The 27,723-nt window shown below is 42.7% G+C and overlaps 1 protein-coding gene across 1 annotated transcript in view; it reads right to left on the reverse strand.

Moving 5' to 3' along the window:
- The window catches only part of LOC144680499 (protein LYRIC-like), a 109,321-nt gene that overhangs the window by 63,672 nt on the left and 17,926 nt on the right, over positions 1–27,723 (reverse strand). The window contains exons 2-4 of the mRNA XM_078541540.1: positions 12,376–12,474; positions 7,953–8,037; positions 2,527–2,700 (exon numbers count right to left, since the gene is read on the reverse strand). Coding sequence (XP_078397666.1) covers positions 2,527–2,700; positions 7,953–8,037; positions 12,376–12,474 — 358 coding nt within the window. The remainder of the gene's footprint in view (positions 1–2,526; positions 2,701–7,952; positions 8,038–12,375; positions 12,475–27,723) is intronic.

Raw genomic sequence — 27,723 nt, forward strand, 5'->3', positions numbered from 1 at the left:
CATGACAACCGTAGCTATTTATTACAATATCATCAGCCAACTCAGCCTCAGTTATAGGATTTCACCTCTGAGTCTAGTCTAACATGACAGGCTCCGAAATAACCGAATAAATGTGCAAAATATCCAAAGCAATTATTTCTCAGGAATGGCCTTGCTTTTAAGCCAAAAAACATTCTGAACATTTTTAATATTTCTAACAGTTTAGTAACTTAATTGAATCTCACACTAAAATGTATGCCCGCCCCATCAAATTCCAACCTATTACTTTCTAACCAGTGACTCTCATTCCAAAAGAGTATTCAGTACAATTCTATTCACTTGTTTGCTGAGAAGTTATACTTTGGTAACAAAAAATTATATTTTGGTTATTAATAAAGAATGTTCTACTTTGCTTCTGGTTAGCGCTGTAGTAATTATAGTATCTGTGTCCTACAAGGCTATTTCAGGCAAACAGATGTTTATGAAGCTACAGGGCTGAACTCTAGTTCACCTAGCATGCCTGCTTTGCCATCAGAAACATATCATATTGCAAAATCAGTGTCCTCCATTTACCAGACTTGCATTTATATAATACCTTCGCTGCAGAAGAACATCCCAGAGTGTTTCACAGAGTCATAATGGACAGATGCTGAGACAAGCAAGTATGTATTATAGGGATAGTTAAGAAGGTGAGTTTTAAGGAGGGTCTTAAAGGGGCATAAGGAGGTGGAGAGGCAGAAGGGGATAGTGGCAAACTTCAGAGTATGCAATAGGGACAGCTGAATGGCCACAGAGTGGGGTAAAGAGGGGGGTAACACAACAGCATGGAATCCAGGGACGTAGAGCTCAGTGGTGGGCGAGATTGTAGTGCTGGAGGAAATTACACAGTTAAGGAGCAGCCCAACACCTTGAAGGGATTTTAAAACATACACACAAGTTTACAAATTAAGGCACGGAGGGGTGGAGTAGCCAAAGTAGATCAGCAAGGACATTAGCAGTGAGCAAGTAGGACTGATCTCAGGGTGGAGGTCATTATGTTAGAAGCTGAAGTAGACAATCTTTGTGATAAATTGGACATGGGATTGGAAGTTCAGCTTGGGATCAAATAGGTTCAGCCTGAGATGGTGACTTTAGGGTGACGGGGGGTAGAATAACTGGCTAGGGTAAAGAACATAAAGTATTGGAGCAGGAATAGGCCATATGGTCCCTCAAACCTGCTCCACCATTCAATACGATCATGGTTGACCTTAATCCTCAACTCCACTTTCCCATTTACTTCCCATATCATTCAGTTCCCTTAGTGATGAAGAATCTATCCATCCCAGTCTTGAAAATACTCAACGATGGAGCATTCACATGTTCTTCTGTTCTTAAAAGGTACAGAATTTGAGGTGAAGCAAAGACAATACCTTTGGTCTTTCTGCTCTTTAGCTGAAAATAAACTGAAGCTCAAACAAATGCACCTTGTAAATTTTGTGTATTATTGAAAGTTTTGGGAGAAAGAAAGGCCAAGATGTGCTGTTTCAGCATTAAGGCAGCAATGTCAAAGAAAATATCTGGCTCAGTTTCAAACTGCCAAATGTTAGTACACTGGTGAATAGGTTAAATTTCCATTACTATTTTTTGTTTTTCATTTACTTTCTAATACTGCACCCCAGCCCATGAGGAGGAAAATCTCCCAGTGGATGGTACCTAACATTCAAACCATGAGTGTGAGCTCATACATTGTACTGCAATGCCAGCTACCTCAATCACCTATAACATGTCTACACCACCAAAGGCACATTCTCCCATTTTACGTTAAAATAGGAAGCTTCAAAAATCTGGAGGCTCTTTTCGGCAATCAGCTTGACAGCATTGTGCAGCTTGACAGCATTGAACTGCAATGTTTTGGGAACCCTATAATTCCTTGGTTAATGTTCCTGATCTTAAGTATGTCATTACAGGTAGAAGAGAGACATCAAATGGAAGTTAATAGTCTTTCACAGAAGGGAAAGCAAGTGAAAGCAACCTAGAAGGCTCTTACACAGTGCCCAGTGAACAAAATAGATCGAGATGCAGCATAACCGGCATTTTGCAGAAGGATGACTGGGAGATTCCCACAGAAATTCAACCCCATGTACTCAATAGTTAGATTGGCAATCATGTGACTTAAAAAAGCAAGCTTTCTGTAAACAATTTGTTATTAGGTAAATGTCTAACAAATTTTAAAACATCACTGTCTGTGTGTTAGCCAACTTTGCAGAATAAATAAAAATTGAACGGGTTTGAAGAAAAATTTGGAGAATTTTCAAAATGTTAGGGACATTATGCTCCTTCACAAGCACTAATAGCATAATGCTTCTGTGGTTGTTTAAATGTAAGTTGGGTTGAGATGTTAATCAGCACCTAAGTAAACACCTTACTGCCATAACTAGAAAATAACTGGGACAAATAAAATCTATTGGCATCCTCTTTGAAGATACGCTCCAATTGTTTTTTTGTACATGTCTTTAAACTTCAACCTACATATCCAACAAAAAGGTCAGTGGTAATATTTTGCGATACCTTCTTGATCATCTGAACCTCTGTTGTCCTTGGCTGTTCTTGAAGCAGTCCTACTTCCATCAGAATAAAGTGGAAAACTAGGATCAAAGAAACCTGTTGTGTCACACTTCTTCTTTTGGCGCTCCTTTCTCAACTGACGTTTCTCCCGATTGCTGATTTTCATAACCCAGTCCCCTAGAAAATAAAAACTTACATTTATATAGCACTTTATAATGTTGGAGCAGCTCAATAATTCACACAGTGAATATTGATGTGCAGTGAATATTGTGATGTAAGCAAAAAAAAAAGATTGTTTAAAAAGCATCCATTACAAGCACGCAAACCAACTTGGATGGGTCAAATTTGTTGCATATAAGTTTGCCAATAACAAGAGAATAGGTATCTGATCCAAGCAACAGTTACTTCTGGTGATAATTTCACCTAACACTTGGCACTATTTTCAGCTACTGTCGCTAACAGGCAGATTATACTATCTAAGTGAACATGGCCAATTTAAGTCATTGTTTTAATTACTGTCAGAGACAAAAGGGCGGAAAATCCAATCAAACTAAGTTTTGTAATTGTTATAGCAAGAATTTACTAATGTCTTTGTTTGTTGTGGTCTTTTCTACCCTCATTCTCGCTTTCTCAGTTTCTATATTTTAGATTACAGAGAATTAGGACTCTGTAGAAACAGAGTCGGTACATAAGAAATAGGAACAAGGAGCAGGAGTAGATCATTCGGCCCCTTGAGCCTGCTCCGCCGTTCAATAAGATCATGGCTGATTTCCACATTTCCATCTAACACCGATAACCTTTAATTCCCTTGCCTAACAAGAATCTATCTACCTCTGCCTTAAAAATATTCAATGATTCTGCCTACACCACCTTCTGAGGCAGAGAGTTCCAAAGTCGCACAACCCTCAAAAAAATTTTTCCTCATCTCTGTCCTAAAAAAGCAACCCCGAATATTAAAACAGTGCCCCCTAGATCTGGACTCACCCACAAGAGGAAACATCCTTTTGACGTCCACCTTTTCAAGGCCGTTCAGGATCTTGTATACTTCAATCAAATCACCCCCCGCTCTTCTAAACTCCAGTGGAAACAAGCCCAGTCTGGCCAACCTTTCCTCATAAGACAACCCACTCATTCCAGATATCAATCTAGTAAACCTCCTCTGAACTGCCTCCAATGCATTTACATCATTCCTTAAATAAGGAGACCAAAACTGCAGAGTATTCGAGGTGCGGTCTCACCAATTCCCTGTATAACTGAAGCATAACATCCTTACTTTTATGTTCAGTCCCTCTCGTAATAAAGGATAGCATTCCATTAGCCTTAATTACTTGCTCTACTGTCATACTAACTTTTTGTGACTCATGTGCTTGAACACCTGGATCCCTTTGCACTTCAGAATTATGCAGCTGATCTTCATTTAATACTCTGCTTTTTTGTTCTGCCAAATGATCTTCACATTTTCCCACATTAAACTCCATTTGCCAGATTTTTGCCCACTCACTCAACCCATTTATATCCATCTGCAACCTCCTCATGTCTTCTTCACAACATACTTTCCTAGCTATCTTTGTGTCATCTGCAAATTTAGCTACCATGCCTTCGTTCCCCTCATCTAAGTCATTGGTGTAAATTGTTGATGAGTGGGACTCCACTCATCAAATCCTGCCAATCCGAAAAGGACCCATTTATGCATACTCTCTGCTTTCTGCTAGCCAGCCAATCTTCTATCAACCACTTTCAGGTTACTTGCTGATTGTTTTCTACCGGCTGTAGCCAAGTTAGAAATGTTTGGCGATTTCCACTGCTACTTATAGTTGAAGTCCGCAGGGAGTGTTGTGGCACATGGTGAAGACCTTGGTTCTCACTTCAAGGTTTCTGCTCACAACGCTTGCTCCGAGCCATGGGTGCTGTAGTTTCTATTCCCCCTTGACTAGCAGCATAACAGGCAGAATGAGAAGAGATGACAAAGAGGAGGACAAGCTACTCAAAGAGGAAGGAGGGGGAGAAAGGCTCTATGCAGGAAGCCTTATCCACCCAGGGTTTTCAGGGAGCACTTCTCCAACTTGTATGCGCCGTCTCCGTTTAACTATGGAGGTGTTCAATGAAATTTTCCATCTACTACTGGTGGACCTGCCATGGAGCAGGGTGAGGACAGCATATCCAATGGCTATAAGAGTGACTGTGGCCCTCAACTTCTTCATGTCGGGTTCCTTCCAAGCTGCAGCAGGCAACATCTCTCATATATCTATAATATTTTTCAGTTCACTCTCCAATACTGTGCAAGGAAGGTCACTTGTGTTCTGTATGCAAAAGAAAGGGAATGCATTGCCTTCGCTCTTTCCAGAGAGAAGCAGGCAGAGTGAGCAGCTGGTGCCATTAACTGCACACGTCACTTTGAGGGAGATGCATGTAAATTCAAAAATGTACTGCAAATACAATGGATTCTCCTCCCTCACCGTCCAGCTGGTGTGCGACTATACTCGGGGCATCATGCAGGTAAAATGCTTGGTATCTTGGGTGCAGTCAAAATGCCTTTATTCTGCACCAGTCTGCCGTACCATGAGCATTTGAGCCACCATGAGAAACCAGAGGGTGGCTACTGGGTGAATAGAGCTATCCGCTGACAACCTGGCTGCTGACTTTGATAGGTAACCTATGCACATGTGGGCAGCAATCATCACAAGAGCTGTGCTACCACATGAAATGTCACTTAGCAGACCATTGGGATGCTTAAGCGATGCTTCCACTGCCTGCACCTCTGCAGGAGTCCTGCAGTATTCAGAGTGGGTGTCATAATTCATTGTAGTCTGCTGCATCCTGCACAAACTTGCCATCCTGAGGACACAGGCTTTGCCACCATGTATATGGCAAGGAAATGAGGACCAGGAGAAGGAAGAGAGAAAAGAGGCAACCATTACATCTCATTTCCAACTGGCCTGTCTAAATTTGTCTCATCTGACCGTGGCTGGAATTTTCTGGCCCCTCCCACCAGAAAATCCCGGCGGGATCTTCCGGTCCCATCGAAGTCAATGGACATTTGAATGGCACGCTGCATCCATCGTGAGGGAACCCGCCATGGCTGGGCCAGAAAATTCTAGCTCATGTTTCCAATGAGCATGATCACAATTCTGCATTCGACAACAGTCCCACATCTGTCTGTGGCTGACAATCACCGAATCCTCTTGGCCACAATGCTGAAGTAAAAGCCACCAGAAAACAAACATTGCAAACCAACTTTATCAATCAAACCATTCAATATTCTATCCAAAAGTCAACCAATCACTCTTTTGCATTCCTTAGTGCCTGTTTTCTGTGTGCCTTTGCTTGGTCTATTGCTCTTGTAGAGAGGTACCCTAGAGCTTGCAACATAGTCGGCACACACCTGCTGACTTTGACTGAAGAGACTGCTGATGGTCCTGCAGGACAACCTCGCACAGCTCTGGAAAGTCCAGTGTTGGGCTGCACCATCTCGACATAGGCTGGCTAACAGGCAGCAGCAAGGGCACTGGCAGGAGGACAAATGCTGTCATCCTGAGGGTAGATATGTTTGTGCTCCACAGTGCCACTGCCATTCCCCGCCATCACCCCCAACCTCTCTCCTGCCTCCCCGCCCACCCCAACCCCCAGCGGGGAGGTGCCTCAGCAATCCTAGTCATCTGTTGGAGGACAAATTGCTGGGCTGCTTGAGATGGTGTAACTCCCCTTAACACTGGTATCTGCAGCCATGATAGCAGCCCTCTGTCTGTTTGTGTCAGCAAGCTGAATTCGCATGACTTTAGTGTCAGCTTCCACTGCAGCTCTCAGACAACAAGGTTTCTGCTTATGTTGCAATGGAAACATCAGCCATCAGATGCTGCATCACAGTTGGGTCTTTAAGTGGGAAAATAAAATTGGCCACTAATTCAAGGCTGGAAAGGATGGGCTCTAAACTCAGCACAAAGCATGGTGCCAGACTTGGCCATGACCTTGATAGTAACACCAGGCTTTCTAGCAGGCCTGCCAATGCTTCACATATTTCTATGTACAAACCCATCAGCCTTTTACTGTAGACTACCCCATCAAAGTCCTCATCTGAATTCTGTAGAGCAGAACTGGTATGTGACCTTGTACTATGGCAAACTGGCATCTGCACTGTCCTTTCCCCATGCCCTGGCTACAGCTCGCTTGTGCCTTGTGTGTCACGATGTGCAGGTTCCCACTATGCTAAGCTAACCTTTTAAGGTGTGTGTAGTCAGTATCTGAGCTGGTGGCTGCAAGTGTGAAAGTGAATGAAGATGTTTCTTCATCATTCCTGTTTTCTCTCTTCCACATCTTGTTCCGTCACCACTGCCTGGCCAGCTAGCAGTTCCTGAGTAACTGAAAGGAGAAAGGCACAATCGCAGGGTTGGGGTGAGGGAAGGTGGAGAAACCAAGAGATGCACGATTAGATCACTTGCAGCCTGTATATCAGAATGGATTGTGGGATGAAGGGAAAGTGGGTTGTGAGAAGGAGTATTAGATATGAGCCATATTAGATATGATACCATTAGGTATGAGATAATACCATCATCTTTGATACTTTCAGTCCCGGCACTGACCATGGCCTCAGTCATGAATACTCCAACATTGATGAGCAAAATCTCTCCGTTGAAGTGGATATGCAGCCATGCCTAACCACCCCCCGACCCAAACCCAGATATCTGTTGCTGCCTGCAGCTGTTTGCCACCTTGCCCTCCAAGAGAGATGTGTGTCAGTGAGTTTAAGGCAATCTGTTTGGATAATGTGCATGTAATCGTTCAATAGCTGGCAATGCAGGCAGGCTGAGAGGTGTGGATGTGTGGCTTGCAGCAGTACTAAGTGTGCAAGGATGATGTAAAGTTTTGAATGTGAGGTTTGAGTTATTGTTACTGGAGATTGTTGGTAAGTGAGTGAAGGGGTGGTATTGAGCAGTATGGTAAGTGAGTGAAGGGGTAGTATTGAGCAGTATGGTAAGTGAGTGAAGAGGTGGTATTGAGTAGCATGGAAGGCTAGTAGTTCTGTTGTAAGAATGTGGCATTTCAAGATGATTTCATTAACCTGGTCATTGTGAGACACAAGAAACTGCAGCATTGCATCTAGGTCCTTGGGGCTACACTGACCATTGAACACAAAGGCTACCTGTTTCCACTGCCTTTGTAGTGTCTGTTTTCCTTCTTAGTGTCTGAACTAATTCTAAACTCTCTCAACATAGCTTGAGTTGGTGATGGCATCATGTACCACAGAAATCATCACGTACTCTTCCTCAAACCTAAACTGGGTTTATTGGTCTCTTCCTTGAGTATTTTGTTCACAATTTAGCACAAAACATTTCGTTGATTGAAAAGGAAATGAATCCACTTCAAAGATGTTACTCCATTAACTGAAGATTTACAATTTCAGGATTACTTTCACTTGTGGTTTTCAAACTCACCAGCTTCTTCCTCATTTCTTTCTTTGTTTCCTGAAACACTTGGCTCCTTTGATCTCTCATCTAACCGCTGCTTTTTCTTCTTGGCCTACGAAAGAATAAAAACAATGCCCTCAGTGGTTTGTAATGTGCAGAATGCTTTATTTAACCACAGGGAGGTGGAGAACACAGAAGGCCAGGTTTTACCAGCCCTTTGGAGAGGGCCTGGGGGGGCAGGAGGGCTAGCAAAATGGTAACAAAAGGTGTTGGGAGGGGAGCTCCACATCTTCCTGCTGCCACGGGAGTGTCGACTGTGGGAATAGCAGCAGCACGGCTGCTGGTCTCTGGTTGGCGGATGACAATTAATGCAGTTAACTGGCCAATACATGGCCATTTCCTGCCCCTGCCGGTGTTTTATTGCTGCCAGGATGGGCCCCCGTCACGTGGGGAGACCATCAAGTATATTGAGGTGGCCTTACAGTGGGTTCTGGGGGTGGGGGTGGTGTCCTCCGTTAGAACCACTCCATGGCCAATGGAAGGGGCCTCTCCGACAGAATTGGCCACTCCCATGGCTTCATACCTCAACTGGAGGGTTCACATCTCTGACTGCCGGGGCCTTCCTGCCTGCCTGACAATGGCACATTAAAAAACACTTATCTGCCTGTCAAGGGTGCCTTAACATGGAGGCACCCTCTGCTTCTGTCTGTAGCCTCAGCTGCAGCCACGTCTAATGGTGGCACTGCCAAAGCTGCCGAGCTGCCAACCCCCTGATTGCATCAGCAACTTAGAGGAGTGCCGCCAACCTTAACTAGATGCTGGGCCTGGCAGTGGACTCTTAATTAGCCGAGCCAGTAAAATCCCCATGCCAGCCCCACGGTCGCATCTTCTGCCCTCGCAGGCTCGGGGGCCACTTTCAGCCGTAATAACAGGGCCTCAGCTAAAATTCCAGCCAGAGTTTTCAAATATAAACACATGCACACACACATTTTTTAAAAAAGCTGTTTAATTAAACTTTATGTTCTGGCTGCCTGTTATTTGCATATCAAGATCACATACTAATGATGGTAGATGGGCTGCAAATTGCTATGACATATTTCTAGTAGATTGTCTCTGGACAATTTCCCATTGTCGAGCCATCAAAATGCAGATGCTGTAAATTATCAGGGCTGTCTTCCTGAAGTTACTGCGTAAATTTTCACAATGAAATGTCTGAAACTGTGCCAATCCACCCTTCAATTTACACCCACTTTTGACTCTGCTGCATATCTAATAATAAGTATTTAAAATAATTAAAATATTCAAAATATGGCAACTGAAAGCCTTGTTAAAAAAAACAAAGTGGAATAGATGGTCAGCTGTACCGTTAATATGTTGAATAGCCAGTTTAAACGACAGCTACAAAAATACCTACTGCTTCAGGAGTTATGAGAATGGATAGAGATCATTGTTTACCACGTGATAGCTGAGCTGTGCAGTTCATGGAAATGGCATGTCAAGAAATGTGTAAGATTGAATAAACATTCTAGAGTCTTGCTTTCTTGGGCTTTAGAGGGCTACAATTCTTCAGATTCGCAGTGTGATGGAACAGATTATGCATAGTCCATATGAAGAATGGGCTGGTATGCCACTGACTCAGACAGTCTGGATCTGAACCTTACCCTTGACCTTGAGGCAAGTACAGTAAAATAGTTCAATTCACTGACTGACACTTGGGGAAGACAGAGGTGTCGTGGTAATGTCACAGGACTAGTAATCCAGAGGCCCAGGGTAATGCTCTGGGAGCACGGGTTCAAATCCCACCATTCAATTAATAAAATCTGGAATATAAAGCTAGTCTCAGTAATGGTGATTGTCGTAAGAACTTATCTGGTTTACTAATATCCTCTAGAGAAGGAAATCTGCCATCCTTACCTGGTCTGGCCATGTGACTCCAGATCCACAGCAATGTGGTGGGCTCTTAGCTGCCCTCCAAAATAGCCTAGTAGGCCACTCAGTTCAAGGGCAATTAGGCATACAGCAACAAATGCTGGCCTAGCCAGCAATGTCCACATCCCATGAAAGAAAAAAATATATAAATGAACTAATGTATCAACACTCTGAACTCCTACACTTTTGGTAGAACAGGTGGTTGTGATATTCGACAGATTAAATAGGCCAACAGAGTAAGAGCCAGTCAGCAACAATGATTCAAAATCAATCTCAAATTTATTACCGTGTTTTTAACCTATCATTTTGCACAAGTATGGGTTCACAGATCTTTTTTAAAATTCTCCTAGAGGAAACCAAAGAAAAATAAAAGACAGAAGAAAGAACCAAGAAGTCACGCTGCACTGGCCAGACTTACCAAAAAAAACTGCAAAGTTCTCGGAGGGTTTCTAAATCCTCCTCATACACACCAAGGCCTCTGACACCCACCCAGATGTCACTGATCAGCCCCTCAGCCCCATCCTGTTCCGTACTCAGTGTGTCAATTAAATTAAAAAAAGCAGTCCATTCTCTCCTTGTCTACTCTATTATGTATTGCTAGCACATCTTTTTCACAGAACCTTAGAAAGCCTGAGCACATGATACATGCCATTTGGTCCATTCAGTTGTTTTTTGCCACATGAGCTGCTCCTTCTAATCCCACTCTCTTTGTTATTCCATGTATTCACTAATATTCCTCTTATTCGAGCAATAATTTATGGAATATGTTTCAACAAAGGTTTGTAGCAGAAAACTGCATGTTATAATCACCCTCTGTGTACACTTGCTAAAGCAAATGTAATAGCATTTTAATGAAAAATTAAAAACTGGTACAGTGTCCCAGCTGTACATCTACCGGAGAGGTTTACCCTTTTGACTGGTATTGAAACCTCATCTCCAAAAGTATACATTCACGTTATTAGAAGGTGTCATCTGTCACTGGACTGGAATAGCTATATTATTTTAATTATAAGAAGCAGCTGTAATAATAAGAAAATAAATGTTCTAGTGTTGACAGTTCTGTACAGCTTGTGCAGCAGCTTTCTCAACTGTGGTTTCATTGCAAACCATTCCTTCAAAGAACATTTCTAGCACAAACCAAACTGTTCGAAGTCAACAGGACTCTTAACAGACCAATTGCTTTCCACATCTCTTTGGTAGCCATGCACCACACATAACTGATCTTGGGACAAATCTGTGACAGACATACAGGCAAGGCTTGTTATCTCAAGCAAGTTTACTGAGCCGCAGACACTCTCACTGGAGTTTGGTACATTGCTTAATCTTGCCTACCCTTTTTTAACACCAGGCCAGTTGCCACATGATCTTGCATGAGATCAATGGAATCATAAAGAAAATGGTCAGTGCCACAACTGTATTTAGTAGCAGATTGGAACACCCAGTTCGAAGATAGAGGGTGAAATACAAACACACCTAAAAAATCTACAGAACTTTCCTGGCAACCTAGGGAATTTCAAAAATTTCATGCAACTGTTCTGCTCATGTCCTGCAAACACACAATATATGACCACTCAACTAGCTGTCACTCTACTTTAATGCTGCCTGAAGGAAGCTTGTAAGACGTGAAAGGGAACATCCTGTGATTTTAATCGAACTCTTCAGCAGAACCATGTCTCATCCATGTCTATCTTAGCTGTTTGATAGAGAGATGCAAAACTAATCTAAAGCCTTGGTTTTTTTATTGTCAGCATATTCCTAGACTTCAAATGTTTATCCATTCTTCCCTTAGAAGATATTTAAGAAACAGGAGCAAGAGTAGGCCATTCAGTCTCTTGAGTTTGCTCCACCATTCAAAAAGATCATGGCTGATCTACTTCAACTCCGCCTAGCCAGACTATCCCCATATTCCTCGATTCCCTTAGCTTCCAAAAATCTATTTACCTCCCTCTTGAATAAGCACAACAACTGAGCATCCACAGCTCTCTGTAGATAGAAAATTCCAACGATTCAGTGACTGAAGAAATTTCTCCTCATCTCGGTCCTAATCGGCCGATCCCTTATTTTGAGACCATGGCCTCCTAGTTCTAGGCTCCCCAACCAGGGGAAACGTCTTACTAGCATCTGCCCTGTCAAACCTCTTAAGAATTTTATGTTTCAACGAGATCATCTCCCATTCTTCAAAATTGTAGGGAATGTAGGCTTAGTGGACTTAATCTCTCCTCATAGGACAATCGTACAGTGGTCTCTGCTTCAAATACACTCTATAGCAAAGCATTCCAAGAAATAGGAACACACCGCATTAAGAAAGATCTCCTAACATCTCTGCTGATAATTCTTAGTGATTTTTTTGTCACTGACTTACAATCAAATACTCTTTTTCTTCTTCACGTTACCAAAACCTTTCATCATAATCTTGGAACCTTCTATTCTAACATGGATATGATATCTTAAGGCACATTTATCCACTAAAACACTGGAAAAGCACAAAGGATCAAATGAATGATGATTGTCTTCAATGTACCTTAAGAAATTTCTTCTCTGTAGCTAGTGAACCTTTTGTTTCTTCCACAGGAATTAGCTGTATGTCATTTGATAAGGGAGGGTGTCCATTCACTGGCACCTTGAAAGAAAAGCAGAAGTAGATTCATTAATTTTCTAAGAAAAATTTAAGTGCATGGCAAAAGAAATATTTGTAATTACTGAAAGCAATTCTACCTCATTTTAAATATTAATAAAATCGTATTAATACAAAGCAGTGACTAACAGAGAGACTTTTTAAAAAAAACAGTAACATGCAGATTAATAACAAATTAACCACAGACAACTTTTCTGTTCGAAATCACCATCAGAAATATGACTCGTATACCACTTCTTGTCTCCCATCAGCCGATATTCCCCATTAGGTCCAAAATATTATAGAATTTCATAGGATACACAGCATGTAAACAGGCCATTCAGCCCAAGCAGTCCACGCCAATGTTTATGCTCCACACATGCCTCCTCCCAAATCTTCCTCATCTAATTCTGACAGAATACCCCTCCACTCCCTTCTCTCCCATATACTTACCTACCTTCCTCTTAAACGCGTTTCTTCTTTTTGTCTCAACTACTCCCTTTGGTACTGAGTTTCACATTCTCATCACTCTTTGGGTAAATATATTTCTATTAAATCCCTTGTTTGATTTTTTTTTGTAACCATGTTAACAGCATCCAGTTTTGCTCTTCCCCACAACTGGGGGCATTCTGTACTCTATAAAGCTTTCATAATTCTAATCAGCTTTTATAACTGAACCACCTGTTTTTAATTCTAACTACCTGATTGGAGTGCCAACCATAAGCCATCCAATGAGATGATCAGAATTTGGAGACACCTACTGCAAAATACTCTCAAGTTGTATTTCATAATTAATACCAACTTACAAAAACTGACAAAATCAGTTTTATAGATGTATGCACTTCAAAACTGGATCTGATGCTGAAACAACTATTTTTAGGTGCAGTTCATTTGAAATTGGCACTGGCTCTTCTCTTAGACTAGTTCAGTAAATTTCTTAATAAATTCAAGTATCATTTACAAAAGAATATGGACGAAGAATGGATCAAATCATGAGGTACAGTTGAGTACTTTCATTAACCTGAAGCAGCTGTTTCAACATAAAATAAACCATGATGTAACTCTGTTGCTTGGAGTAGATGAGTTTGTTTTACAATGTAGGCCTATATTAACAGCTGTTCTTTCAGCCAATAGGGTTAAGATTTTTCTACGCCATTTTACAAAATTCAGATTCATTAAAAGCTGTTAGTGAGAACTGAAATTACTTATTTTAAACATTTACTATATAATTCTTATACAACTATCATTTTCTCACGTGAAATACTTGAAGCAGAGCACTTTTGAAAGATGACAAAGGAAATTAATGTTTTATTATTGAGTGTAACAATGTCAGGATTTTTTCCATTCTCTACAAATGAAAGATGTATGTCAAAATAACAGAACAGTAGTTTATGAGAAGTTCAATGATTTGGCTAAAAGGACTAAAGGCTAAAAGGCTAAAATCAACACTAGAACATAAAAAGGATTGAGAGGTCATCAGCAGCAACCTGCACAGACTGTAAATGTCTTGTTATCACAAAAATATATAATTATAGCATGACTATTGGAACTAATACATGAATTGGCTACAAGTATTGCAAAATCCCACATATGGCGAAAACTCAACCTGACTTCTATCGCAAATTCTTATTTGTAAGGAAAGCACAGGATTTTTAATAAAGTCAGGTAACACTTATTAAAATATAGTGACAGGTGCTATTGGGAAAGAAATGCTATTCACTGCTTTGTATTTTAAATAGTACAAATGCATTGGTTTTCCCTATGAGCTGGTGCAACAGGATATGAATGACATAACTTTTGACTGGATTCAAAATTAACATCTGACTCACGTGCACAGATAATATGTAGCTTTCTGTATCAATAACAATTGTAAAAAAGGAATGCCTTGCCTGTTGTTTTAGGCCAAGCTGACTTACAGCACCAGAGCTAAAGCTGGGCGAATTCCAGCAGAGGATCTGCTGCCCTGTAAAGGTTGTCTAGTTGACTTACCTGTAATCAGCTACAAAACTCTTCTGAGAATAGAGAGCCTTGAGATGGGAGGTCAGCACTCCTACATAGGTCACATATTTATGATACTCAACACAATGCAAGTAGGGCCTTGAATCCTTCTCTTCCCCCAACTCCAGTTCTCAGACCTGACTAGTTGCCATAAAATAGGATCATTCTATTAACCTCAACCAATCCCTTGATTCATATTATTTCTGGCATAAACACAGTCATTCCAAGAAACCTATATATATTGATGCATCCCTCCAACAAGCACAGTACAGTGTAAAAGTACAAAAGACTCAAAGGCACCTGTACATGTATACTCTTGAGGATTAAAAAAAAACAACAGCCCTGAAAACAAAAGCATCATAAGAGTTCTGAAAAGTTTACTGTACTGGGTTTGGAGTGCTTAACTTGTCAGTGAAAGTTAAGTAGTGCATTGCTTTCCAATTTGCTTATCTATTTGTATTTCTTTCCAAGCTTCTTAATAAGCACAAATTTGTATTTTATAACCTGATGAAACTTGATATACAAGTGGGCTTGGCTAAACAGCACATTAGACAACTGATTTATATGTGTCTAATGTGGTGGCTTACCCCTGTGGTAACTCCCATTGGATATAAAATCTACCAGTGTTTGAGAGCTGGCCCTATCTTGACTTCCACAAGGAACCAATGCAGACTGAAGACTGGCCGAGAATTTCCTCGGTGGTTCCTTCAATCCTTTGCTATGATTTCGGCAGAAAATTTCTAAGGGATGTCACTAATCTTCTGTCACAGTTACTGTGGAAGATCAGGAAACCACTGCTGAGTAAGTAATTAGGAAAGCTAATAGAATGTTATCATTTCTTGCGAGGGGAATTGAATACAAAAGAAGGGAGGTTATGCTTCAGTTGCACAGGGCACTAGTGAGACTACATTTGGAGGAATGTGTACAGTATTGGTCACCTTATTTAAGGAAGGATGTAAATGCACTGGAAGCAGTTCAGAGGAAGTTTACCAGACTAATACCTTGAATGGGTGGGTTGTCTTATGAGGAAAGACTGGACAGGCTAGGCTGGTATCTGCTGGAGTTTAGATGAGTTAGAGGTGACTAGATTGAAGCATAAAATCCTGAGAGGTCTTGACAGGGTGGATGTGGAGAGGATGCTTCCTCCTGTGGGAGAATCTAGAACTAGAACTGTTTAAAAATAAGGGGTCATCCATTTGAAACAGAGATGAGGCAAAAAATTTTCTCTCAGAGGGTCTTTGAAGCCCCCTTCCTGAAAAGGTGATGGAAGCAGTCTTTGAATATTTTTAAGGCAGAAGTGTATAGATTCTTGGTATGAAAGGGGGTGATAGATTGTGGGGGGTAGGTGGGATGTAAATTTCAGATTACTACCAGATCAGCCATGAAATGGCGGAGCAGGCCCCGAGGGGTTGAATGGCCTACTCCTGCTCCTTGTTCGCAAGTTTTTCCCTTGTTCTTGCAGCTCCCTAAATGATCTGAATGTTTGCATACACTGCTGTTCCAGATTGCTTTCTTGTCCAGTACATACAACCCCAGTAAAAGTTGTGCAATGGGTGGTAAAGTAACATCAGGATATTGACGTTAATAAGATCATTTTTCAAAGGGCAGAAAGCTTGAAATGACACTAAGATTGCATGCTGATGCTGCTTGTCTTCCTGCCAAAGTATCCATCTGCTTTTAATGTCATATTCCATGGATGTTAGCAGTGTGTGTGCCCTCAAAGACCATATAGGTTTCATCTAACACACAGTACATGCTTTACAGGACAAAAACAATGTTGTAATCTTCAACAAAATAAAAACAGAATTACCTGGAAAAACTCAGCAAGTCTGGCAGCATCGGCGGAGAAGAAATCAGTCAACGTTTCGAGCCCTCATGGCCCTTCAGCAGAACTGAAGCATAGTTTCAACAAGGGAGAAATATAAATTGGTTTAAGGTGGGTGGGGGGGAAGAGACACATTGAGGGTGTGGTGTGAGCAGATAATGAAAAGATGTCAGAGACAAAAGGGTCAAAGAGGTGTTGAAGGTGGTGGTTTTTGTCTGAGAAAAGTGCTAATTAAGAATGCAAGACAGGATATTCAAAGTACAGCTCTAGTGGGGGTGGGGTGGAAAGACTAAAGGTTTTAGTTTTAGATTTAAAAATAATGGAAATAGGTGGGGAAAGAAGAATCTATATAAATTATTGAAAAAAAAGGCGGGTGGGGGGGGGAAAAGAAACGGGGTGGGGATGGGGGGAGGGGGAGTTTAAGATCTAAAGTTGTTGAATTCAATATTCAGCCCAGAAGGCTGTAAAGTGCCTAGTCGGAAGATGAGGTGCTGTTCCTCCAGTTTGCGTTGGGCTTCACTGGAACAATGCAGCAAGCCAAGGACAGACATGTGGGCAAGAGAACAGGGTGGAGTGTTAAAATGGCAAGCGACAGGGAGGTTTGGGTCTTTCTTGCGGACAGACCGCAGGTGTTCCGCAAAACGGTCGCCCAGTTTGCGTTTGGTCTCTCCAATGTAGAGGAGACCGCATTGGGAGCAACGAATGCAGTAGACTAAGTTAGGGGAAATGCAAGTGAAATGCTGCTTCACCTGAAAGGAGTGTTTGGGCCCTTGGACGGTGAGGAGAGAGGAAGTGAAGGGGCAGGTGTTGCATCTTCTGCGTGGGCATGGGGAGGTGCCATAAGTGGGGGTTGAGGAGTAGGGGGTGATGGAGGAGTGGACCAGGGTGTCCCGGAGGGAACGATCCCTACGGAATGCCGTCAAGGGGGGTGAAGGGAAGATGTGTTTGGTGGTGGCATCATGCTGGAGTTGGCGGAAATGGCGGAGGATGATCCTTTGAATGCGGAGGCTGGTGGGGTGATAAGTGAGGACAAGGGGGACCCTATCATGTTTCTGGGAAGGAGGAGAAGGCGTGAGGGAGGATGCGCGGGATATGGGCCGGACACGGTTGAGGGCCCTGTCAACGACCGTGGATGGAAAACCTCGGTTAAGGAAGAAGGAGGACATGTCAGAGGAGCTGTTTTTGAAGGTAGCGTCATCAGAACAGATGCGACGGAGGCGAAGGAACTGAGAGAATGGGATGGAGTCTTTACAGGAAGCGGGGTGTGAGGAGCTGTAGTCGAGGTAGCTGTGGGAGTCGGTAGGCTTGTAATGGATATTGGTGGACAGTCTATCATCAGAAATTGAGACAGAGAGGTCAAGGAAGGGAAGAGAAGTGTCAGAGATGGACCATGTGAAGATGATGGAGGGGTGGAGATTGGAAGCAAAATTAATAAATTTTTCCAGGTCCCGACGAGAGCATGAAGCAGCACCGAAGTAATCATCGATGTACCGGAGAAAGAGTTGTGGGAGGGGGCCGGAGTAGGACTGGAACAAGGAATGTTCCACATACCCCATAAAGAGACAGGCATAGCTGGGGCCCATGCGGGTACCCATAGCCACACCTTTTATTTGGAGGAAGTGAGAGGAGTTAAAGGAGAAATTGTTCAGTGTGAGAACAAGTTCAGCCAGACGGAGGAGAGTAGTGGTGGATGGGGATTGTTGGGGCCTCTGTTCAAGGAAGAAGCTAAGGGCCCTCAGACCATCCTGGTGGGGGATGGAGGTGTAGAGGGATTGGACATCCATGGTGAAGAGGAAGCGGTTGGGGCCAGGGAACTGGAAATTGTTGATGTGACGTAAGGTGTCAGAGGAATCACGGATGTAGGTGGGAAGGGACTGGACAAGGGGAGAGAGAAGGGAGTCAAGATAACGAGAAATGAGTTCCGTGGGGCAGGAACAGGCTGACACGATCGGTCTGCCAGGACAGTTCTGTTTGTGGATTTTGGGTAGGAGGTAGAAGCGGGCCGTCCGAGGTTGGGCGACTATCAAGTTGGAAGCTGTGGGAGGAAGATCTCCAGAGGAGATGAGGTCAGTGACAGTCCTGGAAACAATGGCTTGATGTTCTGTGGTGGGGTCATGGTCCAGGGAGAGGTAGGAGGAAACGTCTGCGAGTTGACGCTCAGCCTCCGCGAGGTAGAGGTCAATGCGCCAGACAACAACAGTACCACCCTTGTCAGCGGGTTTGATGACAATGTTGGGGTTGGACCTGAGAGAACGGAGTGCAGTGAGTTCAGAGAGAGACAGATTAGAATGGGTGAGAGGAGCAGAGAAATTGAGACGGCTAATGTCAAGCCGACAGTTCTCAATGAAAAGATCAAGAGAAGGTAAGAATCCAGAGGGAGGGATCCAAGTGGAGGGAGAATATTGGAGGTGGGTAAAAGGATCCGTTGAACGGGGAATCTTCAAATGTATTTACAGATATTAAAACAGGCTGTGACAGTTTGTTATTTTGCGTGATTTTTGTTGGTGCATATGTCAGAGGTTCTGCTAAAAATGCAATGCAGAATTATTCTGCACCTTATTTGCCTCTACAAACAGTGCACTCTGGATGTGGCCACAGAACTTATTAGCTGACTTTTTTTTAATAAACGTGTAATACCTGGCTGCAACATACTAGTCAGCAATGGGCAGAAGCCATTCCCATTCAGAAGCCAAAAGTGAAAGTGAGTATTTGGGACCACCGATTGCACCATCAGGAGAGATGCAAGTAGGGAGAGAATTAATGGAAAAAGGAAAGCAATTTTGAATATTTGTCTACTGCATTCGTTGCTCCCAATGCGGTTTCCTCTACATTGGAGAGACCAAACGCAGACTGGGTGACCGCTTTGCGGAACACCTTCGGTCTGTCCGCAAGCATGACCCAGACCTCCCTGTCGCTTGCCATTTCAACACTCCACCCTGCTCTCATGCCCACATGTCCGTCCTTGGCCTGCTGCTTTGTTCCAGTGAAGCTCAATGCAAACTGGAGGAACAACACCTCATCTTCCGACTAGGCACTTTACAGCCTTCCGGACTGAATATTGAGTTCAACTATTTTAGATCATGAACTCTCTCCTCCATCCCCACCCCATTTCTGATTCCCCCCCTTTTTTCCCCCAATAATTTATATAGATTTTTCTTTTCCCACTTATTTCCATTATTTTTAAATGTATTTCCATCCATCTTTTTATTTCTACCTTTTAGCCCATTTCCATTCCTTCACCCCACCCCCACTAGGGCTATCTGTACCTTGCTTGTCCTGCTTTCTACCCTTAATTAGCACATTCCTTAGATAATATCACCACCTTCAACACCTCTTTGTCCTTTTGTCTGTGACATCTTTTGGCTATCTCCAGCTATCACTGGCCCTCTATCCAGCTCTACCCTCCCCCCCGCCTTAAACCAGCTTATATTTCAGCTCTTTTCTATTTTTACTTAGTTCTGTTGAAGAGTCATACAGACTCGAAACGTTAACTGTGTTCCTCTCCGCAGATGCTGCCAGACCTGCTGAGTTTTTCCAGGTATTTTTGTTTTTGTTTTGAATATTTTGTACAAGTTTTACTATTTTGACCACCGCTTCATTCTTATATTATTGAACCACTGCTACAGATTTTAATCTCTTCCTCACAAGTCCACCATACAAGAGGGACTGAGGAGCAACCCTGCTTGAAACAATGCTTTAAGCAAAAACATCTGTGAGGGCACTTAATAACTCAACTGCCTAATAATAGCTGTCAGCCCACAGCATGCATTTTTGTAACTAATGTTCCACCACAGGAAACGCTGCATCACACACTGGGCCCTCCACATGATTCTGGTTTTCTTCTGCTTAAACAGTATTTCTGACAGGATGTCTAAAAGTGTTGCAAAAAGGGAGAAAACCTTATATCCAATCATTTTAAGTTTTTTAAACTCTCATCCTTGTTTTCAAATCCCTCCATGGCCTCACCCCTCTCGATCTCTGTAATTTCCTCCAGCCCTATAACCCTCTGAGACCTTCATGCTCCTCCAGTTTGGGTCTCTTGAACATTCCTGATTTTATTTGCTTCACCATTGGTGGCCGCTTTTTCAGCTGCCAAGGGACTAAGCTCTGGAATTCCCTCCCTAAACCTTGACACCTCTCTCTTTCCTCTTGTAAAACACACCTTAAAGCATTCCTCTGGGAACAATATTTCCTGATGTAGCTCAGTGCCAAATGTTGTTACACAACACTCCTGCGAAGCAAGCTTGGGATGTTTACTACATTATACATGCCATATAAATGCACATTGTTGTTGTTCCTTTAGGATTTAGCAGGCTACAGACTTTAAAATCTAACTCTTCACTAAAAAATTATTACAAAGTCATAGAAAATCAACTAGTTCCAAATAAATTACCACGAATAACGACATATTTTAAATTCCTAAATAATTCCATTATTGCATTAATCAATTTAACCAACTTTTCCTTCATTCCCAATAACTAAAATATACCATTATTTATACATTTTCCAGTAGATCATCTAATCTTATCTTATAGTCATTTGGTAGTACAGAACTTGAGTACTGTTGAAATAAAAAAGAGACCTTTTTTTGGTCAAAACTTTTCGTCTTGTATTCATCAGGACAATTCGCAAGAAAATACCAATGTCAGGGGAAACAACATATTTATACCGTATGAGAAGAGAGTGCTGATTGGTTAGAAAGTGGACTCTGATTGGTAGAGATGTTGCCATGGAGAATGCACCAGTTGATGGTGATAGACAGTTAACTGCAAAGCACTGTTTGAAATTTAAACAGGCGGCTTGACTGATTGGTCAAGGCATTGCCCTGGGGAATGAACCAGCAAACGGCTGTCACTTATTAAACAAAATGTCTGGCAGTTAACTGTCAGTCACCATCAATTGGTGCATTATCCACAGTTATACCAGAGTCCATTTGCCAACTAATCAGCACTCTCTTCTCAAACAGTACAAAAATGTTGTTTCCCCTAACATTTGGCATTTTCTTGTGAATTGTCCTGCTGAGGGCAAGATGAACAGCTTCGACCAAAAATATCTCTTTTTTCAGCATTACTAATCCTATCTTCCTAAAACAGCCTAAAATCCAACTTCCCTTTAAAATTGTCACAGAAGACCACAAGACATAGGAGCAGAAATTAGGCCATTCGGCCCATCGAGTCTGCTCCGCCATTCAATCATGGCTGATAAGTTTCTCAACCCCATTCTCCTGCCTTCTCCCCGTAACCTTTGATCCCCTTACCAATCAAGAACCTATCTATCTCGCTCTTAAATACACTCAATGACCTGGCCTCCACAGCCTTCTGTGGCATTGAATTCCATAGATTCACCACTCTCTGGCTAAAGAAGTTTCTCCTCATCTCTGTTCTAAAAGGTATTCCCTTTACTCTGAGGCTGTGCCCTCGGGTCCTAGTCTCTCCTACTAATGGAAACATCTTCCCCACGTCCACTCTATCCAGGCCTTTCAGTATTCTGTAAGTTTCAATCATATCCCCCCTCATCCTTCTAAACTCCATCGAGTATAGACCCAGAGTCCTCAAACGTTCCTCATATGTTAAGCCTTTCATTCCTGGGATCGTTCTCGTGAACCTCCTCTGGACCCTCTCCAGGGCCAGCACATCCTTCCTGAGATACGGGGCCCAAAATTGCTCACAATATTCTAAATGTGGTCTGACCAGAGCCTTATAAAGCCTCAGCAGCACATCCATGCTTTTATATTCTAGTCCTCTTGAAATAAATGCCAACATTGCATTTGCCTTCCTAACTACCGACTCAACCTGCAAGTTAACCTTAAGAGAATCCTGGACTAGGACTCCCAAGTCCATTTGCACTCCAGACTTCTGAATTCTCTCCCCATTTAGAAAATAGTCTATGCCCCTATTCTTCCTACCAAAGTGCATGACCTCACACTTCCCCACGTTGTATTCCATCTGCCACTTCTTTGCCCATTCTCCTAACCTGTCCAAATCCTTCTGCAGCCTCCTCGCCTCCTCAATACTACCTGTCCCTCCATCTTTGTATCATCTACAAACTTAGCCAGGATGCCCTCAGTTCTTTCATCCAATATAAAATATTAAAAAGACATTTAACAGGTCATGCAACCTGGGATTTTACCTCTAACTCCACAGATAAGCAGGGGGAAAGAAAAATTAGATGATGTTCTTGCATCTCCATAAGCCCATTAGCCTTAAGCACCAATATGACAGCACCTCGACCCTCCGGGACACCCTGGTCCACTCCTCCATCACTCCCTACTCCTCAACCCCCACCTATGGCACCTCCCCATGCCCACGCAGAAGATGCAACACCTGCCCCTTCACTTCCTCTCTCCTCACCGTCCAAGGGCCCAAACACTCCTTTCAAGTGAAGCAGCATTTCACTTGCATTTCCCCTAACTTAGTCTACTGCATTCGTTGTTCCCAATGCGGTCTCCTCTACATTGGAGAGACCAAACGCAAACTGGGCGACCGCTTTGCAGAACACCTGTGGTCTATCCGCAAGAAAGACCCAAACCTCCCTGTCGCTTGCCATTTTAATACTCCACCCTGTTCTCTTGCCCACATGTCTGTCCTTGGCTTGCTGCATTGTTCCAGTGAAGCCCAACGCAAACTGGAGGAACAGCACCTCATCTTCCAACTAGGCACTTTACAGCCTTCCGGGCTGAATATTGAATTCAACAACTTTAGATCTTAAACTCCCCCTCCCCCCATCCGCAGCCCGTTTCTCCCCCCTCCCTTTTTTTCAATAATTTATATAGATTCTTCTTTTCCCACCTATTTCCATTATTTTTAAATCTAAAACTAAAACTTTTTTAGTCTTTCCACCCCACCCCCACTAGAGCTGTACCTTGAGTATCCTGTCTTCCATTCTTAATTAGCACTTTTCTCAGACAATATCACCACCTTCAACACCTCTTTGATCCTTTTGTCTGTGACATCTTTTGATTATCTGCTCCTATCACTGCTTGCTTATCTCCACAATCACCACACCCTCAACTTCTCTCTCCCCCCCCCTCCCCCCCCCGCCCCCAACCACCTTAGACCAGCTTATATTTCACTTTTCTCCTAACTATACTCAGTTCTGCCGAAGGGTCATGAAGACCCGAAACGTTAACTGATTTCTTCTCCACCGATGCTGCCAGACCTGCTGGGTTTTTCCAGGTAATTCTGTTTTTGTTTTGGATTTCCAGCATCCGCAGTAGCTTTTAGCTTTTTGTTTTTAGCATCTGGTAAAATACTGATATGCATATTGTCTCATCTATTCATTTATGAGTTGTTATAACATGAAACAAAAATTGGAATCCATAGCTCAATATTCCCAGGGAAGGATTTCCAGATTTGGGGTCTTCCAGGTTGGGGGGGGGGGGGAACGTTGTGGTTTAAGAATGTGGATCTGGGATCTGGGGTTGTGGATTAAGAGGCTCAGTTCAAAAAGCCAGGAAATCCATGCAGCAGTTCTCGGTTTGTTGGGCCATCAGATTTCCTCCAAGGAGCGGGAAACTCAATCTGCTAGCGTTAGCGTCAAAGGAGATAAGATCTATGGCACATAGCCAATCATATAAATATTTTAATGAGGCTTCCTGGGAGGGAGCTTTCTGAACGCCATTCTCCATAATGCCCTCCAATCCCCACTGCCCCCATACCCACCCCTATCCCACCTCTGTTAAAACAGGTAAGTTCGAGGCATGTTCTGTTTGGGTTTGGAATTTTTAAAAAATTAAACATCTCACCAGACTCAAATCGACTGGTCACTGGGGGTTAAAATCACCCACTCCATTATCTCTGCATTCAATAATGAAGTGAATACTTGACAACTTTCTGCTACTGTCATCTCCTCCTAATGAGGTTGGCTAAATCAATATCTAATCCAGGGATTAACAAAATTACTGACATCTTGAGTTAAATACCAGCTACACTTTATCTCAATGGTCCCTGATTCAAAGGCATACCGTCTGTTGCTCACCACCATTGCCCACTTCTTACAGAAACAAAGGGAGGAATTTTACAGCCCCCATCACAGGCATATATGAAGGCAAAATAAAACAGGGGGCTAGCCCATCGCCTTCCTGCCCACCCGAGCTGTCCTCTGTATTAGGGCGGACAGGTAAGGTGTCACCCAGCCCGCCCACTCTCTGATCTATTGAGGCCCTTCAGTTGCCAATTAAAGGCCACGAAGAGCCTCTTTCTGCCTCCACCGCCATGATGCAGGGGAAGGCAGAAGAAAAGTGGCCAACCTGCTACTTTCTCAACTTTGGGTAAAGGCAAGAAAGAAGGGGGTAACCCCTTTTGGGGGTGGGGGGGGGGCGCGCCCTGTGCCTATCAGGGTACCCCTCCCCATTTGTGCCTCCCACACCCCCGGCCTCTTGAACATGACACCCTACTCCCCTCACTAGGGTCCCCAATCCCTCCGCGAACAAAACCCCACGTATCCACGATCTTCTTCTTGGGGCTCCCTTGTAGTCTCAGCAGTGGCCCACTATTGCTTTCTGGCACTGCTGGGACTACTCAGCTGCCAGCCAATCAGATTGACTGGCAGCTCTAGAGGGTGGGACTTCCTAGCCCCGAGGGGCAAAAGTCTCACTCTCACCTTGTTAAGGCCACCTCCCCCCCAGCACATTACCGCTGCAGGGCAGCCCTTTTTAAAGTGGACAAACTGCCGACTATGGGCGGGCGGGGTGAGCAATATACTCCCTTGTAAAATAGACACCCAAAATCTCACCTTTAAAATGTCAATGTCATGTTTGTAAGAGTCCCCCCCACTCCGGCCCAAGAGAATCCATACTTATTTTGTCCTTGTCGATATCCTTTTCTAAAGCAGCAAAACCAAACTAGCAATAGGAAATTATTTTGTACCTCCTTTTCTCAAATTGTCAATCTCAGCTGGTCTAGTCAGGGATCCATGAAATAAAGGGAGAAATAATTTGCAGATGATTCTCACCAACCATTCTTAGAGGCTGTTATTAGCTCAAACTATACAGCAGCATTGGTAGATGCCTTGAGGCAGGTATGAATACTCACATACCTTTGATATAACAGGATGGAAGAAAATAATTAAAAATGTATTAACATGCTAGTTTAAACTATGTGATAGTAGAGGCTCAATTATCATTACCCACTAGTTTAAACTTACAGTAGAGGCTGACAACAATACCTGAAGAAAAGAACTCACTAGTTCTTTTCTTAAAGCACGAAAACCACACAACAATGGACTAAACTGTCGCAGAAATACTTGGAAATCACAAACTACACATTGTCTGGCATTAGTTAGGAAAGGCTACGTGCCACATATATAAAGAAATCTGTCAAGTTTAAACTTTTTATTTTCTGTACTTACAAGCTTGTTGTAATGTTTTTATGATATACTTAGTACTTCTATTAAATTACTAAATTTTAATATTACCTATGCTGTATTTAAAAATAATGTCCCTAACAGCTGATTATAATCTATTGAATATCAAAATCAGAGCTTGGAAAATAGCCACAGTATTGAAATAATAAATCATGAATTAAAAAATTACATCTTTCTCTTATTAATTTTCGATCTAAGATTTTTCTTGTATCCACCCAGGAATATGACAACAATGCTAAAAGAGCAATTCCAAATGCAATATTCAAGACTTGGGTGCTTCTGGGCTTTTACTAGTTATTGAAGAGAAAGTAACTTTTGTACTATAGAATTAAGAGAGTTTCTTGGAGCAGCCTGAGCAATGAAGATGTGAGAGTCCCAGCTGAGAGTGAATAAGACAGTGAAATTAAGAATGTGGAAAGATGATAACAGTGACATCAAAAGTAAGTTTTGGTACCCGTTGAATGGATTTGTAAAAGACATGAAGAATACCTTATTTAAAAGATTAAAAGAAACATTTTCACTGCCTCATTCAAGAGGATGGAGAAGGTCCAGACGTGGTGATTCAAATGCTGCACAGTGAGAAGATGTGCACAGTCTAATAACCTGCTTACACTACATTACATTACATTGTGGTAATGTCACTGGATGCATAATCCAGACTCCCAGGCTAATGCTCTGGAGACATGGGGCAGAATTTTACAGCCCCTGCGGCCAAACGTTCAAAAGTCCACTGACTTCAGCGGGACCGAAAAATCCCACCAGTGCAAAATTCCGCCCATGGTTTCACAGCAGCTGGTGAAATTTTAAAAATCAATAAATTAAAAAGACCTGGGCTGGGATTTGCCAGCCCTGCCATGGCAGGGCCTGCTGTGGGGGAATGCAGTGGGCCAGCCAAAGGTCCATCGAATTTCGGCGGGACCGGATGATTCCAGTGGAAGACGAGGCCAGAAAATCCCACCCACTAATCTTGGTTTCATGGTCACCATTACTATCGTCGACTGTTGTAAAACTCCATCTGGTTCAATAATGTCCTTCAGGAAAGGAAATCTACCATCCTTACCCGGTCTGCTTACATGTGACTTCAGACCCACAGTAAATGTGTCTGGCTCTTAAATGGTCCTCTGAAATGGTCTAGCAGGCCACTCAGTTCAAGGGCAATTGAGGGTGGGCAACAATGCTGGCTTTGCCAGCGATGCCCATACCCATGAAAGAATAAATTAAGCCTTGAATGTGACCAGAAATGACTCAGAACTCTTGTAACTATGGACAGCACAATCTTGGAAAGAACACTGAATAATTCCTCAATTTCTTTCTTCAAAAGGGAGCTCGATAAATATTTGGCTGAGAACAGGCTAGGGATTTAAAGAGTTACAATGAGACGATTAAATATTCCATGAGATGTGGTGGCCAGAGTTCATGGAGAAGAGAAAACAGGAATAAAGGGGAGTGTTTGTTGTCTGCGCAGGATAACACGCCTGAGCTGATGAGCACAGGTGAATATGAAGAATTTTTCTTGAATAACATATGGGAATCAGGCAATTATTTATGCAGCGTTTTCTCTCAGGAGCATTGATGGGTAAGGTAGATTTCATGATAGGGTAAATCTCACATAGGCTGGGAATTCCAGGGAAGGTGGGGGCATAGTGGTAAGTCACTGAACAAGTAATCCAGAGGCCCAGGCTAATACTCTGGGGGCATGGGTTCAAATCCCACCATGGTAGCTGGTAAAATTTGAATTCAATTAATAAATCTAGAATTAAAAGCTAGTCTCAGTAATGGTGACCCTGAAACCATTGTCGATTTTTTTCACAAAAGCCCTTTAGGGGAGGAAATCCGCCGTCCTTATCTGGTCTGGCCTACATGTGACTCCAAACTCTCAGCAATGTGGTTGACTTGTAAATGTCTTCTGTAATGGTCTAGCAAGCCACTCAGTTGTGTCTGAAGAAGAGTCTTATGGACTCGAAATGTCAACTCTTTCTCTCTCCAGAGATGCTGTCAGACCTGCTGAGTTTTTACAGCATTTTCTGTTTTTGACTCAGTTGTATCAAACTGCTACAGGAAAAGTCAAT

Source organism: Cetorhinus maximus, chromosome 5, assembly GCF_964194155.1.
Source record: "Cetorhinus maximus chromosome 5, sCetMax3.hap1.1, whole genome shotgun sequence".
Classification (NCBI taxonomy): Eukaryota; Metazoa; Chordata; class Chondrichthyes; order Lamniformes; family Cetorhinidae; genus Cetorhinus; species Cetorhinus maximus.